This window comes from Lutra lutra, chromosome 10, assembly GCF_902655055.1.
Source record: "Lutra lutra chromosome 10, mLutLut1.2, whole genome shotgun sequence".
Classification (NCBI taxonomy): Eukaryota; Metazoa; Chordata; class Mammalia; order Carnivora; family Mustelidae; genus Lutra; species Lutra lutra.
Genome location: NC_062287.1, coordinates 80,540,019 through 80,557,622, shown reverse-complemented (window position 1 = coordinate 80,557,622; position 17,604 = coordinate 80,540,019). Strand labels below are relative to the sequence as shown.

Sequence of the window (17,604 nt, the reverse complement as noted above, 5' to 3'; positions counted from 1 at the left end):
TCCTATTTTGCTTCAGGTATGTCAGATTATGTCTTTTGGGAATAGCTTAAATTTACCTCCTATGAAGCCCTGAAGTGGCCCTAGGCCTTTTGATGCTGTTACTGATTCTAAGGAGGTTCTCATAAATGGTTTTAACCAGATATGCTAAAATTGAATAACTGGGGTAGAGAATGTAAACTAAGCCACTTTTATTTTTGATTAATTTTATTACTCAGTTAAATCCAATTTCTTCCATTTCCATTTTCATTTTGTTCTTACTGAAAATTTTAACAAAATTAATAAAAGTTAGCATTGCATTAAAACAGTTTTAACCACTTGATATTTTATTAACTATAGCTACTGCCTTCTGAAGTGCCCTCGGTTGCTATTATTTCTACCATATCTAATTCTCCTATGTCAACTTTTGCAGATCTAAATTTCATCACGGACTTTCTATCACTCTGGTCAATAACAAAATTTGTGTGCTATTTTGGCCTCTGTCAGTTTTCACTCTGATATTTCTACTAGCAATATGCATTATGACATAAATAGAACAAAAAGCCCTATTTATTTACAACTGTACAGAGTTTTGTCAGCAGGAGTAAAGCATCCAGCTTTATTGTCTATCACCTCTTCCTTGCTACCTTCATCCCTATTCCCAATCCCTGAGAGGACAGGGCTCCTTCCGAGGCCCCATAAAACATTTTTGTTATGAATAAAATGTGTTACCACAGAATATTTTAATGGTATGATGCTACACCACAAAATAATGAACGTGTGACGGCAGGGTTTTTTTCTCCTCTATCTCTAGTGCTCAGCAGAGGCCCTAGTAAACTAGAGGCTCAAAAGACCTCAAAATTGACACGCACAGACAAACTAGTTACCTGAAGTTTCCAGGCAAACAAGGTGCTACCGAACAACTGAAGATCGTCCCCGAAGTGCATTCTTGAATACACTCGGAAACTTGCACAAAGTTCGCTCTCCCCTCCTCATAAAACATGGCTGCGTGCTGAAAGAAACCACGACTGAGCCTTATAACCCTGACCTCGAAAGGATACGGGGTTAGTTTTGGCTTCCGCCTCTTGCTCTGCCTTGCTCAGTGACCGCACAGTTCTAGCACAAGAACTGCTGCGCCACAGCAGACAAGCGACGCGCGCCCTCGGAGCTGTCAGCCCGGAGCGGGAGCTCGCGGTGGAGCGGAGATGCGGAGTTAAGCTCTCCCGCAGCAGCGGCCAGCGAGGTTGGGAGGGGGGAGGGCGGGCCGAGAGAGGCCTGCGCGAGGCAGGCCGCGGCACGCCGGGACAAAGCTCTGGCGGCCTCCACGCGTCGCCATGGCAGCGCTGGGTCTGTGCCCGACCGGATAGGCCGGCCCGGCGCGCGCGGGGCCTTCTGGGAGCGCACGTCGCCGCCGCCCCTCCGCCGGTTTGAACTTGGCGGGCCCGATGTGGGCTGCAGGGCGGTGGGGGGCGGATTCGTCACCTTCCGACGCCCGGTCCTCTGCGGACTGCAGGTCCAGCTCTCGGCCCTCCTCCGGTTCCGTCTCCGTCCTCATGGCGGGCGCCCGGGGGCAGGGACTGGAGCCGGTGACTGTGTGCTCGCCGTCGCCCCCGCTGAGCTGCAGCAATTCCACCATGTCGCTGTTGTCTCCCCTCGGCCACAAGAGCTTCCCGTTCGACTACGACGATGGCGACGGGGAGGATGAGGAAGACGTGGACGAAGGTGCTCATGATTCACAGGCTAAGATGGCGAGCCTGAGAGGAGTGGAGTTACAGGGGTACGTCAGGTAAACTCGAGGCCGCCAGCCGGTACAGCCCCTCTCAAGATTCCTTAGACCCTTTCTAAGCACCTTCTGGCGGCCCAGCCCCTCCTGGCCTCGCCTCAGGGGCTCTGCAGGCACTTCCTCGTGAGGTGCTGCCCCTTTTTGCTTATCAAGAGTTGTGGGCCAATGAGCACGCATGCATACAGATTTTCTATGATTCTTAATCTTTTTTTTTTTTTTTTCCTGAGAATGTGATTTCTACAGTCTCACTCCCCAGAAAAACGTACCTAGTGTCAAAAACACAAAATTTTGCTACCATTTCGGGAATTTTGCGAGTATTCAAAAGTCAGATTGTGGACACCAGAACTCTTGTTCAAACCCTGATACCAAAATTGATTACTGCGCCTTGGTAGTACCTGTAGTTGTTTTGGAAAAACCTGCTTGCCCATGAAGTAGGTTGTAGTAAGCAGTATGTATACATTTTGGGTCATAAATGAGGAGCTGCAGCCCAGCTGAGCAATGTCAACTTCAGCATCCACAGATAAGGTTGGATCTGGTTTGTGCGCTCAAAATTAACAGTAGAATAGAAATCATTGAATCAGAGAATGTTAGAACCAAATATATTATTAAAATCACCCAAATTTTTTTTATTTCTACAATGACTCAGCAAACATCTAGTCTGTGCCATATACTAGTCTAGATACTGGGGACCATAAGCAAGATAGACGTGGCCTCTACTCATGAAATTAAAACCTAAATTAAGCTACTCATTTTACATATAACAAAACTGGCTCAGGATGCAGATAAAAAGTCTGATTTGAAGGCATATACCTAGTTATTAGCAGAGCTGGGTTTAGTACTGAGGTAAATAGATCATGTTCTCTCTTCCCTAGGCTACATGGCTATTACTGGATATATAGAAATAAGAACAAAGGGCTTATCTCTGCAGGAATAACTTTCTGAGACAGGCTAAGTAATGTAGGCCCCTTCTGGAATACACTCATACGTCACCTTCAGAAAATATTTACAAGTTTCTGATTGTCAAGCTGTCTAAGGCGCAATACAGGAGATCTCAGAAACAGACCAGAGAAACTATGCTTTATGTGTAAGCAGCAACATAGCCCCCTTTAGTGTAAAGCATTCATACGCAGAGTGAATGAATGGAATATGGAACCATATGACATGACTCACACAGTTACAGCAATGAGTCTCTTAAGAATGAAAAGTAAAAGTAAGTACGTTGATGGGAATGGAGATCAGTAAGAGTAACCAAGCAAGCCACTTGTCCAGACTGGTTGTAGCAACAACAGGCCTCTGATCAACCTGATAGTAGAACTTGATGATAGAGTTTCAGGAGTCCATTTTCATGTGGGTCTTTGTAGGCATTCTTCAGGATTGAGTTGGTCCCATAGATTTTTAAAATAATTTTAAGGCTTTGGAAAATATCTTTGAGTCTAATCAACAGGACTGAGCAATGTAGGTACAGTTTAGCAACCTATGGAATGATGGCTATCAAAACCACAGCTCAGCTGCTGAGACCTTGCATTAGTTTCCAGGAGTCAAACCCCTAACCAAACAGCACTCAGGAGAAGAGCCAGACATATTTTTTTGTCTCATTTTAGCCAAAGCCCAAATGAGCTGGTAGCATCCCAGGCTTAAGGCTGCCTTCCTTATCGCAACCTTATCATAGGTCATTCCCTGTGAGTCTAAGGGATAGGATATGGCCTGGAAGGAATGCAGGAGTTGATAGGCCTTGTGTATGGCAAGTGTCCGATGCGTATTAGGTGTTCAATAAATATGTGCTGAATGAATGTCTGGTTCCCACTCCTACTAGAGAACAGATAGATGCAGTGGTTGTCTTCAAATGCTCCAGAGAATATAGCATTTCATTTCAGGAAGATAAATGTTTACAAAATTTCATCAATTTCATCCTCCCTACCTCTAACCTTTAGTGGGCACCCTTGGCAGTTTGGGGATGATGCCCACGGCCTCGTCCCTAGTTCCAGGCCATGGGCATTCTCTCCATGGAGCAAACCCATGGAGTAAACCCATAGCTGTTTGGGATTTTATGCCTTTTGTCCATTGTTCATCAGGCACAGGGATAGACTCAAGTATCAAGTGTGCATGGTGATATGAGCTCCAGGTAGTTTATGTATACCTAGAGCCATGCTTAGGGGATGCATGGACCTTCAAGTGTGTTGGACAGGACTGAGATGAAACTCACAGCTGACCTCAGATGATGACAAGTATTTTCTTGGAGTCTTTTATAATAAAGCCTTGGGCCTTCTGTTCATTCAGCTCTATCCTGGTTTTAATATCACTCTATCCATTAAGAAAACCATGCCTTAATAAATATTTTAGTCATAAAAAGCTGCTTACTGAGCATCTCTTGATTATGGGTAAAGCTGTAGTGTATATGCTATGCATTTTTTTAGTGTATATGCTATCATTTGTTAAAAATATTAAGGTAAGGAATTTAAGATTTAAAATGTCATTTTTAGAAGATTTTATTTATTTATTAGAGCATGAGCAGGGAGTGGGGTAGAGAGGTAGAAACAGACTCCCCGCCAAGTGGGGAGCCTGATACTTGGCTTAATCCCAGGACCCCAAGAGAATGACCTGAGCCCAAGGCAGACACTTAACCGACTGAACCACCCAGGTGCCCCTAAAATGTCATTTAAGAAAAACAAACAAATCTCTAATTGTGCTCTTTCAACAAACATTTTTTAGGGAGTTACTATATTCTAGGCCCTAAGCTAGACTCTTGAAATAAAAAAAATGAGTTAAAACATGCTTTCTGTTTGTAAGGAATTCATAGCCTATGGCAGAGATGGACAAGTGACAGAAAGCCCAAGGTACTCAGTCCAGATTTTTTGCAGAGTTTTACTATGAGGCAATAAAGATTAATGCCTGAGTTGAATCTTAAAGGAAGAGTAGGAATTAGCCATATTCCTTCTTCTCCTACTGAATGAATGTAGCAAATACTTACTGAGTTCCCCGAATCTGTCTGCATGCTTTAACATAGATTGTCTCGTTCAGTAGTCCATGTGAGGTAGCTTCTGCTGCTATTTCCATTTTATAGATGAGTATGGAGGCTTAAATAAGTTAAGAAATGTACTTAGCCAGGAGGAAGCAGGTAGAGATTCACCCAAAATGTTTTATTCCCAAATCTAAGCTCTTGCATGGAATTCATGTGGAGATGGAGGCATTTCGGTTTTTAGACAAAGCTACAGAGCACAAGGGTGTGGCACATTCATCAGTCTGCTTAAGTTCAGCAAAACCAAAATAGTCCAGGTCAGCCACTGACATAAGAGGAGGCTGGGAAGATAGGCAGCAGGTAATTCATGGGTGTCAGACTGTGGAGCTTGGATTTCATCTTGTGCGCAAAGGAGCCGCAGAAGAACTTTGAGGTAGGGAGTGACATGATGGAAGGATGCATTTGAAGAATGAATGTGGCACCAGTTGTGGAACATGGTTTGAAATGGGGAAAAAGGTCAGTTATGTCCAGACAGTGGTTGTAAGGTTGGAGAAGAGGAGAATGGCTTGAGAAAATGGAAAGAAGTAGAATACACATGACTAGGTAATCATGTGGGTGTGGGTGGTCGAGGGACTAAATCCGGACAGGGCACAGGAGGAGTCACAGGTCTGGGTTGCTGACAGAGCTAGCTGGGTGGGTATTGGTACTCTTCACTGATGTAAGATTATAAGATGAGGAATAAAATTTTTCTTGGAGGAGAGGGTAGTGGATAGAGGGTAAAAGATGATTAGATTTGGTTGTTGCTGATTTATAGTTAAGTGGGGCAGTCTATTAGATGGTTGGAAAGAAGTCTGGAGCTCAGGAGAAAGATCTAGCCTGGAATGACAGATCATCAGTACCTAGTGATAGTTGAGACTGTGGAAGCAGATAAAGTCTGGAGAAGGAAAGATGTGTATGAGAAATAAACAATACATTAGCAGTGTCTTTTTCCTACTAGAATACCGACTGCAGGAGGGCATGGATGAATGAAGAAAGCTGCAGAAGAAAATGAGTAAACTGAAGCTATGAGGTCGAAAAAGTTGTGCAGGGTGGAGGGAGAGGCAGTTGGTGGCCTGAAGCGGGAATGTTAAAGAGAAAGAGGAGCTGAATCTATAAACACCTGGGCCCTGAACAACCTTTCTTTTCTTGGGTCCTAATGGTCCACTTTTGCTCAGTTTTATGAGGCTTGTGTATCTGGCTGAGGCCCAGTATTTCCCCACCCCCTTCTCTTGAGCTTGTGTAAGTAGTTACTTTTCCGTGTACCTGGAAGAGACAGACTGACAGAGGTGCACACGGGAGATGCACTAACCAAAATGGAGAGTTGTAGACACCCTGTTCTGAAGAATGGGCAAAAAGGAGTCAACTAAAACGTTAAGGAATACTAGAGCCATATTTTTTTGGTAACTTTAAGACAATTTCAAACTTAGAAAAAAGTTGAGAGTTTCTGGGGCACCTGGCTGACTCAGTTGATAGTGCATGGAATTCTTAATCTCAGGGTTGTAAATTCAAGTCCCATATTGGATGTAGAGATTATTTAAAAATAAAATCTTAAAAGAGGCACCTGGGTGGCTCAGTCATTAAGTGTCTGCCTTTGGCTCAGGTCATGGTCCCAGGGTCCTGGGATTGAGCCTTGCATTGACCTCCCTACTTGGCAGAAAGCCTGCTTCTCCCTCTCCCAGTCCCCCTGTTTGTGTTCCCTCTCTTGCTGTGTCTTTCTCTGTCAAATAAATAAAATCTTTAAATAAAAATTTTTCTTAATCAAATCTTAAAAAAAAAAAGAATTTCTGTTCATCTTTCACCCAGAATCCTTAATTGTTAACACATAACACATTTTCTCTACATATATACAAATACTCTTTTTTTCCTCTGAACTATTTAAGGGAGGAAAGGGAAAAGTCTGCTTCAGGATATGATGAGGGTCATGTGTTATAATTAGTTGTCCAGATAAGATATTTTTAAGAACAAAAAATTCTTGTCATTGAGGCAAATGGACTGGGTCTGAGTTTTCCCAGTGGGTTTTTAAATAGTGTGATTTTTATATGATGAAGGAATTCCAAGGCAGTTTGATAGATAAACTAATTCAAATATTGGACTTCTTGTTCATGATTTTTTAAGTGTATGTTTATAGATAATTCATATATATGCATTTATAAAAATCACAATATTGTAAATATATTATTAAATTCTGCTTTCACTGTATGGTTAAGTGAATGTACAGCCAAAGAGTTTTGAGTGCAAATGCTATGTGTTCTGTCTTTTGGAATAGTGTGGTTGAGTCAGAAGATCACCAAAAAGAACAAAAACAGGAGCGCCTACCAGAAAGCAGCCTGACGCCATGGGAAGTGTGGTTTGTTGGCAAAGAAAGAGAAGAACGTGACCGTCTGCAGCAGAAAGCTCTGGAGGTAAAACTAGACAGTATCCTTTTTGCTTAATCTATGAGTTCACAAATTAGAGCTGCTATCAAAATTAAAATGTTAGGGGCGCCTGGGTGGCTCAGCGGGTTAAGCCGCTGCCTTCGGCTCGGGTCATGATCTCAGGGTCCTGGGATCAAGCCCCGCATTGGGCTCTCTGCTCAGTGGGGAGCCTGCTTCTTCCTCTCTCTCTGCCTGCCTCTCTGCCTACTTGTGATCTCTCTCTGTCAAATGAATAAATAAATCTTAAAAAAAAAAATTAAAATGTTAATGTTAAATGGCTACCAGACACATGAAAAAATGTTTGTCATCATTGGCCATCAGGGAAATTCAAATCAAAGCCACATTGAGATACCACCTACACCAGTTAAAATGGTCAAGATTAACAAGGCAGGAAACAACAAATGTTGGAGAGGATGTGGAGAAAGGGGAACCCTCTTACATTGTTGGTAGGAGTGCAACTTGGAAAATAGTGTGGAGATTCCTCAAAAATTTAAAAATAGAGCTACGCTATGACCCAGCATTTACACTACTGGATATTTACCCCAAAGATACAGATGTAGTGAAAAGAAGGGCCATATGTACCCCAGTGTTCATAGCAGCAATGTCCACAATAGCCAAACTGTAGAAAGAGCCAAGATGCCCTTCAACAGACAAATGGATAAAGAAGATGTGGTTCATATATACAATGGAATATTACTCAGCGATCAGAAAGGATGAATACCCAACTTTTGAATCAACATGGACAGGACTGGAGGAGATTATGCTGAGTGAAATAAGTCAATCAGAGAAAGTCAATTATCATAGAGTTTCACTTACTTGTGGAACATAAGGAATAACATGGAAGGCATTAGGAGAACAAAAGGAAAAGTGAATTGGGGCAAATCAGCCGGGAATATGAACCATGAGAGACTGTGGACTCTGAGAAACAAACTGAGGGTTATAGAGGGGAGGGAGGTGGATGGATGGGCAAGCCTGGTGGTGGGTATTAAGGAGGGCACATATTGCATGGAGCACTGGGTGTTGTACATAAACAATGAATCTTGGAACACTGCATCAAAAACTAATGATGTATTTTATGGGGACTAACATAACACAATAAAAAAAAATACCCTAAAAAATGTTAATGTTATTATCCCTCAAAAACAAAATTTTTTCATTTATTTGTGTCAGTTTGCTATGTCCATTTTAACAACTCTTATTGTAAAAATAATACATGTTCACTGTAAGAACATTTGGAAAATATAGCTAAGCATAATTAAGAAATTAAAATCTCTGATTTCATCACCTAAAGGTAACCGTGGTTAATATTATTGCATATAGCTTTCCAGATTTTCTTCCGTGTATATTTAAAAAAAAAATCTGGGGCACTTAGTTGGCTCAGTGGTTAAGCGTCTGCCTTTGGCTCAGGTCATGATCCCAGGGTCCTGGGATTGAGCCCTGCATCAAGCTCCCTGCTCTGCTTCTCCCTCTCCCACTCCCCTGCTTATGTTCCCTCTCTCACTGTGTCTGTCTCTGTCAAATAAAAAAGTAAATATTTTTTTAAAAATCTACAAATGTGTAAATGAAGACACATACAATAGAGCTTTACTATATACACATTTAACTAAAGTAAATGCAACTGCATTTATTTGGTAAATTTTTTTTTTAAAGATTTTACTTATTTGACAGACACAGCAAGAGAGGGAACACAAGCAGGGGGAGTGGGAGAGGGAGAAGCAGGATTCCCACAGAGCAGGGAGCCCTATGTGGAGCTCCATCCCAGGACTCTGGGATCATGACCTGAGCTGAAGACAGACGCTTAACCGCTAAGCCACTCAGGTGCCCCTACTTGGTAAAATTTTTTTAAAAAAGATGCCAAAGTGAAATAGAAACCAGAATCAAGCCCTATATTACTCAGAGCATGTGCTCTAGAGTGAGTGAGTGTGGGGAGATGGGAATCTGGTGGGCTTTCAGGGTTTTTCAGTTCTCTGTGCCAACCTGCCTTGCTTATTGGACATCTCTGTGTTTGTGATTGTCTCTGAACTCTCACTCTTCAAATTCAAAAAAGTAGTGTGATATACATTTTCACATGAATCCTTCATTTTTTAACTCTTACTATTTGCTGTTGAGAAACTAGCAACGAAAGAGATTTGGATGATTTGGCATCCCGTAGTATCCAGACTCACTATCTGAATTCTTCCTATCTGACCACAGAACCCAAGTAGATTTGAATGGTGAGGGGTATAACTTGTTTCTAGGGAAACAGGATCAAACTTCTTTGTAACCTTTTTTCTGCCTGTTACACTGTTAGTATATTTCTATATCATTAAATATTTTTGCAACATCATTTCTAAATGGCTGGCTAAGATTATTAAAATATATTTTAAATGTATTAGCTATAGAGTGCCTGGGTGGCTTGGTCAGTTAAAAGTCCTACTCTTGATTTCAGCTTAGGTCATAATCTCAGGGTTGTGAGATCAAGTCCCTTATTGCACTGTGCATGAGGAGTGGAGTCGGCCTGAGACTCTCCCTTTCTGTCTGCTCCTCCCCTCATGTGCACCTGTGCCTGTGTGCTCTCTCTCTCTCTCTCTCTCAATAAATAAGTAAAATCTTTAAAAAATATAGATATAAGAATATAGTTAATTGGTTCACTATTATCATATATTTAAGTTTAATCTATTAGTAACTATGTTGCCATAAATATCCTTGGATCTGAAGCATTGCCCTCCATGATCTTCCTTGGAATAGGTTTTTCATACAGTTTTGAAACTCATTATTTCTGTGATGCATTTTGAACTAGATAGGCAGTCACAATTCAGGAGGCTTGGCATGATTCAAATGACTGTAGAAACCAGTGCATTCTGTTATTTCCCCATTGCATGATGTTTGTATTCTAAGAAATAAATTTATTCCTGGAAAAGTACACAGTAGTACTTGTTTCCTCTTAGAAGGGCAGAGTGCTTGAGAAAGACCTTAAGATTTGATGCCAGGCAGGCATGTTTAAACTTTTTTGCTTCAATTACCTGTCCATACAATAAGAATAAAAGTAATACCTATGTCACATGACTTTTGTGAGGTTTAAATGAGACAAAATATTGTGACTGATATGTTTTATTAGTGTTGTTACTGATATCATTGCAATCATAGCCTTCTTAAAGGTTTTTCATTTATTTTCAGGATTAGTGTGTATTATTGAGACCCCATACTCTTATCTCAGCCTCAAATTTTAACATTACTAATTTCCACTATTTGGTGCAGTAGCTGTCAAAATATTTTGTTCATGGTGAGAAGTCTACTTTGCTTGTCACATATAAATCCATACATTTATGTATATTTACACATACATATATTTGTGCAAAACCTGGTATGCTATTCTTTCTTTCCTTTCTTGTGTTTTGTTTTGTTTTTAAAGGCCAGTTATAACCCACTAAATTGGTTTTGGACTCACAGTTTGGAAAACACTGATCTAGTGAGCCGTTGGTAAAGTGGGGTTCGGTTTATGGTATTTAGCTTTATCTCTGACCTCACTAGAATTCACTTGTTACATTAAGGAAAGGAAAACCACTAAAAGTCATTTTTAGAGTTAGCATACAATAAAAGAAGCTAATTAAATTACAAGAAATTCATAAGGGAGCCTGGGCTTTGGAGTCACACAGAACAAGGCCGAAATTTTAGCCGTGTGACCTTGGGAAAGTTATCCACATCTCCGAGCCCCCAGTCTCTTTATAAACCAGATTTTACAGAGGCAGTCCTAGAGTGGCTAAAAGCAGAAATTCTTGAGGCATACTTCCTGGATTCAAAACATGGATTTTGGTCATATCCTTAAACTTGCTGTGCCTCAATTTCTTAATCAACAAAAGGGGAAGAATAATATTTACCTCATAGTGTTGTTAATGAGGGCTAAGTCAACATAAGGATACAGCCTAGTATATAGGACATTCAATGAAAGTTCATTGTTGTTACATGTTAAAGCAGATGGTAATAATAACTACTGAAGATAGGTTTTTGAGAACAGATTGAAATAATGAATATGAAGTCCCTGCCGCAATCATTAAGCATGTAACAGAGTGTAATTAGTTGAAAGATTAAAATTTCTTTATGTATTTAGTAGTTTGAAATTTCTTATGGCTACATCATTACTTAACTCTAAAGCAATTAAATATTTTAGCATAAATCTTAGCCTATCAGTCATGCCAGAGATAATAACATATAGGCCAACTACTCACTTTATAAGTTTATCTTGTGACTTTATGGTATTCACATTTTTTCATGCCTTTTCCTTGTTTTATTTTCTAAGTGATGCTTTTCTTATTCTTCTGTCCTAATTTGCTGCATTTCTAATTTGTTTATAAATCATATCATTAAAAGCATAGATTATTAACCATAAAGAACAGTTCATCTTAGATTCCTACTGAGGGCCAGAAAGTAGCTGCCAACATTTCATTTCCTGGCAAAGCTGGGACGGGTCCTGCTTCCTTCAGTTTTCAAGTAATAAATTTATTTTCCATAATATCAAGATATATTATAGAAATAAATGGGTCAGACTTAGTATTTAATTTTGAACTTACCCCGGTTTTCTTATTTTCTTCCTTGAAAACTTAAAGGAAAATTCAAAGGATAATTGGGTCATTAAAAAGATCATCTCTTCTCATAAACTGTATTTCAGCAACAGACATTTAGACAGACATTTGTTTCAGACATCTCTAAGATTGAGTTAAAAATTATTTTTAAAATATTTTTAAATTTTTTAAAAATTATTTTAATCCATCAAAATTACCTGCTTACAAAATTTTTTACATTTGTAACTAATGTTGAATGACAAATATAGTAAATGTTGAACATTAGTATTATAAAAACTAGCATATTGGTTTTGTAGATCATATACGTTTTTATATTTAAAATTCTTTTTTTTTTTTTTTTTTTTTAATTTGACAGAGAGATCACAAGCAGGCAGAGAGGCAGGCAGAGAGAGAGGAGGAAGCAGGCTCCCCGAGAGAGCAGAGAGCCCGATGCGGGGCTCGATCCCAGGACTCCGAGATCATGACCTGAGCCGAAGGCAGCAGCTTAACCCACTGAGCCACCCAGGCGCCCCAAAATTTCTTTTTTTTTTTAAGATTTTATTTATTTGACAGAGAGATCACAAGTAGGCAGAGAGGCAGGCAGAGAGAGAGAGAGAGGAGGAAGCAGGCTCCCTGCCGAGCAGAGAGCCCGATGTGGAACTCGATCCCAGGACCCTGAGATCATGACCTGAGCCGAAGGCAGAGGCCCAACCCACTGAGCCACCCAGGCACCCTTTATATTTAAATTTCTATTATTTAAAAAAATTCTCTAGCAGACTGCCATAAATTCTCTATAATCTTTGGTTAATTCTAATTTTTAACATTTGCTTTAACATTTTAATACAATCTGTTCTAAATTATTAAAAAAATGATTTAGTTTGTGAATAATCCAGGTGCTTTTTTCTTTTTTTTCCTAATCCTGGATAGGACCATTTCATTCATCAGCCCTTAGCAAAGAAGTAGGGCAGGGTTTAAAGCTGGTGAAACTCAAACCTATCTCCTTTCCTGATTGTTACCTTCAGTGATAAAAAGTTCTTTGAAAGTCAGCAAAAGCTATTGAAATAAAAATATACGGTTAGGATCCTCTTTGGATTTTGGTTTTCCATAATCAAGTGTTCACTGTGTGTGAAAATAGCTATAATCCTATTGAAACTCCAGTGGTCTCCCAGAAGACATACTAGGGGCCTTGTGGGAGAGGGTGCTGGCTGTGTCTGGAAGAGGCGTATCCTGGTGGTAAACAGGTGGAGGCATTCAGGCTGGGAATTCTGAGAGGCGATGCCTTGTGTATTGGGGGGCAGGGGTTGTGTCTCAGAAAGGGATGTGTATTCTGTGACAGCAAATTACTTGACCAGACTTCCTGAGAGCAGAGCACAATTTGGGTCAGTTTGGCATTTTCTAGGTGCTTTTGACCTTTCATCTTTAATTCTTATGTCAGCTAAAATTTTTGAACACAAAGTATCCTTTTTTTTTTCCTGATTTTTTAATTATGTGAAGAATCTTAAAAGGGTATATAAATATAATCAATCATATTATTAGTTGTATGTTTAAATAATCACTTTCCTTAATAATAAGTCTGTTTTGGAAAATTTTGGATATCTGATTGTCAGAACTGTATCTTGCCTTTCATACACACATAATTCTTCTCAGATCTTCCCCTCACAATTCCTACACCGTGGCAATCTCCTAGTCGGCTCCCTCAGAGATGTTTTCCTCCTTTCAAGTGCAGTCTGCAGCTTTAAGGGTTCAGAATCATTGCCTTTGCCATGTATTCCTGCTTCATAGTGTTCAATTTACTCTGCCTGTCTCAAAAAGATTTTTTTCCCATCTAGTTAGTACTACATTCTGATTTTCTAGTTGTCCACCCCCAACCCCCAGCCTAGTCAAGCCATCTCCTTACTATCTATTTCTGACTGCCCTGGTCCGCACTATTTCTCATGTCATCTTCCCTTCCCTTCCCTTCCTTTCCCTTTTCTGAAATGTTATACACAGTTCCTCACAATGTAGCGCTTTAATTCTTTTATGTATGTAGAATCGCATTAGATTGGAGACGTTTGGAATTTCATCTGTATCTAGTTTTTGCTATCTTTATAGTAGACACTGCATCCAAAAAGCATTAAGTGAATAATCAAGGCATAGTCTCTGCAGAGGTCATGAAAAAAATCCCCTTTAAAAACCACATGGATATTTTACTTTGTGAGGGGTAGAGGGGTGTATAGTGTTTAAAAGTTGGAAGACTTTCTGAATGAATCAGGGCAGCTATTATCTGTGCAGCAGAATTTTAGAATGAGAGGTCATGGAAGATAGGTATCCTGTGACCAGTTCTAAAGTCCAAAATATTTGTTCTTGGTGTCAAGTTTTATCTTCATTTCATTGAACACACTGGAATTATCTGAGAGTTGAAGAATTGGCTTTCCCACTAGCACCCTCAGGTGTAGGTAGTAAGTCTTTGGGAAAGGGAGGGATGGGGAGGAGGAGTGAGGTCCAATGAAAGATATATATAAAAGTATCTGATTATTAGTATCTAAGGAGAGAGAAGAAAAATAACCAGTAATTATGGCAGTAGAGTCCTAGGAGTCTAGTTTGAACAGCATTCTCAACTAATGCAGTAATTTAACTGATGAGTGACAGAGTGGTGGCATTCAGCTTGAAGTTTTATTTGGCCATACCTTCTACATTCTTTCTCCTGAGGAAATGCCCAAACGTGTAGATTCGAGTGACAGCAAGGCAGTTAAATAATCTGGGATATGAATGTGGTTTTGTTTTACACTCCAGAAGCTATAAAATCAGTGAAGAAAAATCTGGATTCTTTTTTTTTTTTTCTTTAAGAAAATTGAATAGTTTCTTTACATTTCCTCTTTGATTAACCTTGAATCAAAATTTTAATTTAGGGATTATTTAACTCCAATCCTTTATCTGCATTACGAATCTAGAAACTTTCTATAACTTAAAAAAGTTGCAATTCTCTTGAGCTTCTGCCAATAGTGTACAGTGATGCCAAAATTTATGTGTGGGAAAGTTGCTTTCAATGAGAGTTATTTAGCTGAAATTTAGTCTAAGAAACTAGTGTTTTGCTGCCAAGCAATTATTTGCATTTTTAAAAAATGACTTATAGTTTTTACCAATGGTTTCTTTTCATCATGGACTGGTTACTTAAGTAAGTTATTGTCACTAACAGTGTATTTTCTCTAAAGGAAATTATATTCTTGTTTAATTTGGTTAATATCAGCCTTGTTTTTAATATGTGATTTGAGTACTTCTATTAAATGCTGCCTTTGTTTGAATAAAAACCTGTAGGAATTAAATCAACAGCTAGAGAAAAGAAAAGAAATGGAAGAACGTGAAAAAAGAAAGGTAATTGCTGAAGAAAAGCACAAGGAATGGGTTCAGAAAAAGAATGAACAGGTAAGGAGGAAAAAAATTTGCACCCACATATTGACAGCTCTTTTTCAAAGTTTTTCTTTTCATTACTCCTCATAACGAAGTTTTTTATTATTTTCTCTCAGATTCATTCTTCCACTTGATTTTTTTCCCCTACGTTCATGGACATTTATCAAGTCTCTGTCTTCTACCCTTTGTTCTCTTCTTCTCTTCCTTTTCGCTCATGTGGCTTCCTTGTTTCTTGCTGTAAGTAGTCACAGATTCTGTATCTTGGCCGGACTTCCTGGGGTCTTGGACTTCTATCTCTTAGGTTGACAGGTACTTCTGAGCCTGCAAATCTATAACAACCCATTTTTTGCCCATTTTCCTTTGATTCCTATTACGAATACTACTGTCATCTCAGTCACCTAGGCATTATCAGAGTTATTCTGTTGTTTGTGCCTTCCCTCATGCACTCTCCTGTTTCTGATCTCTTCCTGTCTGGTCTCATTATATCTTTCAACTTATTTACTGCTTATTTCCTCTACTGGTTGTAAGCTCTATAAGACCAGAGACTTTCGTCTTTTTTATTCAGTTCTCCAGCAGCTAGATCAGTGCCTGACACATAGTAGATGCCCCCAAATATTTGTTGAGTGAATGAATCCATTCTCTGTGGCTTTGCCAGGCTGATCTTGCTGAAAAAATCAAATGTCATTCCCCAGTTCAAAATATATTTTTTATGATTCCCTACAGTCCTCCAAGTAATGTTTAAACAATTCTGGCCTGGCTGGTTAAAGATCTTCTAGTCTGCTCTCTGAGCCATATCTTCTTCCACCTGTGGTTCTCTTCATCTTATGCTTCTTACTGGCTTTCTTTTGGGAGCACACATAGGACAGTCATGAGCCATTTCTTTGAGTATTGGTTTTACTGGAATTTTTTTGGGAGGAAAAATGTTATTTTCATGTTAAAGCAAGATAGATATTTAATGGGAACAGAATAAAAGTTTTATGTTATTTTTAATATACATAGGAGATTTCAGAGAAATCCCAAGCAATAGACTGTGCTCCCCACTCTCCAGGGATATGTATTCATGAGAAATTCATGGAATTTCATCATATCCTCCTCCCTACCTTTCCCTTTATTATCCAACTCAAAGTATTTCCTACATGAATCATTCACTGATCACATGCTAGAAATAGAAACTCTTTCCTTCTCTGAATCCTGGTTCAGTTTATATCACTTTGTATTTTGTATCTATTTTGTTGCTATTTTGGATTTTGTATACACAAAATCTTTAACAACTTTGTAATTTTAAGAATTTTTAAGGGTAGGAATTATTTTTTATATTACTTTCTATGTAAGATCTAGCATCATGCTTTATAATGCAGTAAACATTTGTTATTGGAATGAGTAAATAAATCTATTATCTTTCAGGTTTTTTTTTTTTTTTTTTAAATTTTATTTTTTATAAACATATAATATATTTTTATCCCCAGGGGTACAGGTCTATGAATCGCCAGGTTTACACACTTCACAGCACTCACCATAGCACATACCCTCCCCAATGTCCATATATTATCTTTCAGTTTTAATACATTCTTTTATTGGATCACAAATTAGAAATTTTGAGAATACCTATCTTTTTATCTGTTTGTTTGTTTTGTAATTTTCACATATTTAGAATGGTATTGATTTTATTATTTGATCCAATTTTATGAGTTTAGTTAGATGTTTAGAGCATAAGACAGAATCTTAAATTTTAATTCTAATTGTCCTTAACATTATTGAATCTAATGCTCAGTGGCATTAGTAAGAGTACCTGGTCAATAATTTCAGTAAGTTTAAGATGACATAGCTTCCGTCATCCAGGTATTGTAAGAAGGAAATTGGCTGGAAGTGTGTGTGTTATAACTATAAATGTATTTGTTCTTTATTTCAGAAATAAATCATTATTATTTATAAGTTTGCTTCATTCCATAATACAATAAGAAAGTTCTTTGTGAATCAGTGCCCAAATCAGAATAAGTCTGTGTGACTATTTGCAAGGTCTGTGTGATATTTTGTGCAGTTTATAGCCATAAAACCAGTTTTACATGTATATAATAGTATGCTCTCTCCTCTAAAAGCTTCTCTTATCTTTTAACTCCATTAAGCTCATTTTACCATGCCAGTCATACATAGTTGTTATTTGTCTAAGAATGTAAGATATTGCTAAGAGATGATATAGTCTCTATTTTAATTAGTGTCAGTAGATCTAATCCAGGTACTTGAGAAAAAAGTTTTGTTTTTTTTTTTTCTTTGGGTTGGAAATGTTTTGTCCTGACACAAATCACCAATTATTGAAAGCAAGATTCCATAAGTATGAGTGAGTTCAAAAATAAGCTCTGAGAATTTAAATTTATTTATTTTGCAGACCTCTTGTGCAAGTTAGGGAATAATTGATTACTCTATTTTTTTTTTTTTTTTTCCTTTCAGACCTATCAGATTTCCTCTTTCAGTCTCAGTTAGATTTACCTCTCTTTGTAAAGACTGCTTTCCTGG

The 17,604-nt window shown here is 38.7% G+C and overlaps 1 protein-coding gene across 8 annotated transcripts in view; it reads left to right on the top strand.

Moving 5' to 3' along the window:
* Window positions 1-1,204: 1,204 nt before the first annotated feature.
* Window positions 1,205-17,604, top strand: part of CCDC34 (coiled-coil domain containing 34) — a 126,217-nt gene continuing 109,817 nt past the window's right edge. For 4 of the 8 annotated variants that reach the window (XM_047747281.1, XM_047747282.1, XM_047747280.1 and 1 more), the window contains exons 1-3: window positions 1,205-1,762; window positions 7,021-7,156; window positions 15,001-15,108. In XM_047747281.1, coding sequence (XP_047603237.1) covers window positions 1,422-1,762; window positions 7,021-7,156; window positions 15,001-15,108 — 585 coding nt within the window. In that variant the 5' untranslated portion in view covers window positions 1,205-1,421. The remainder of the gene's footprint in view (window positions 1,763-7,020; window positions 7,157-15,000; window positions 15,109-17,604) is intronic. The other 4 variants (XM_047747278.1, XM_047747276.1, XM_047747277.1 and 1 more) reach the window with 4 other exon arrangements.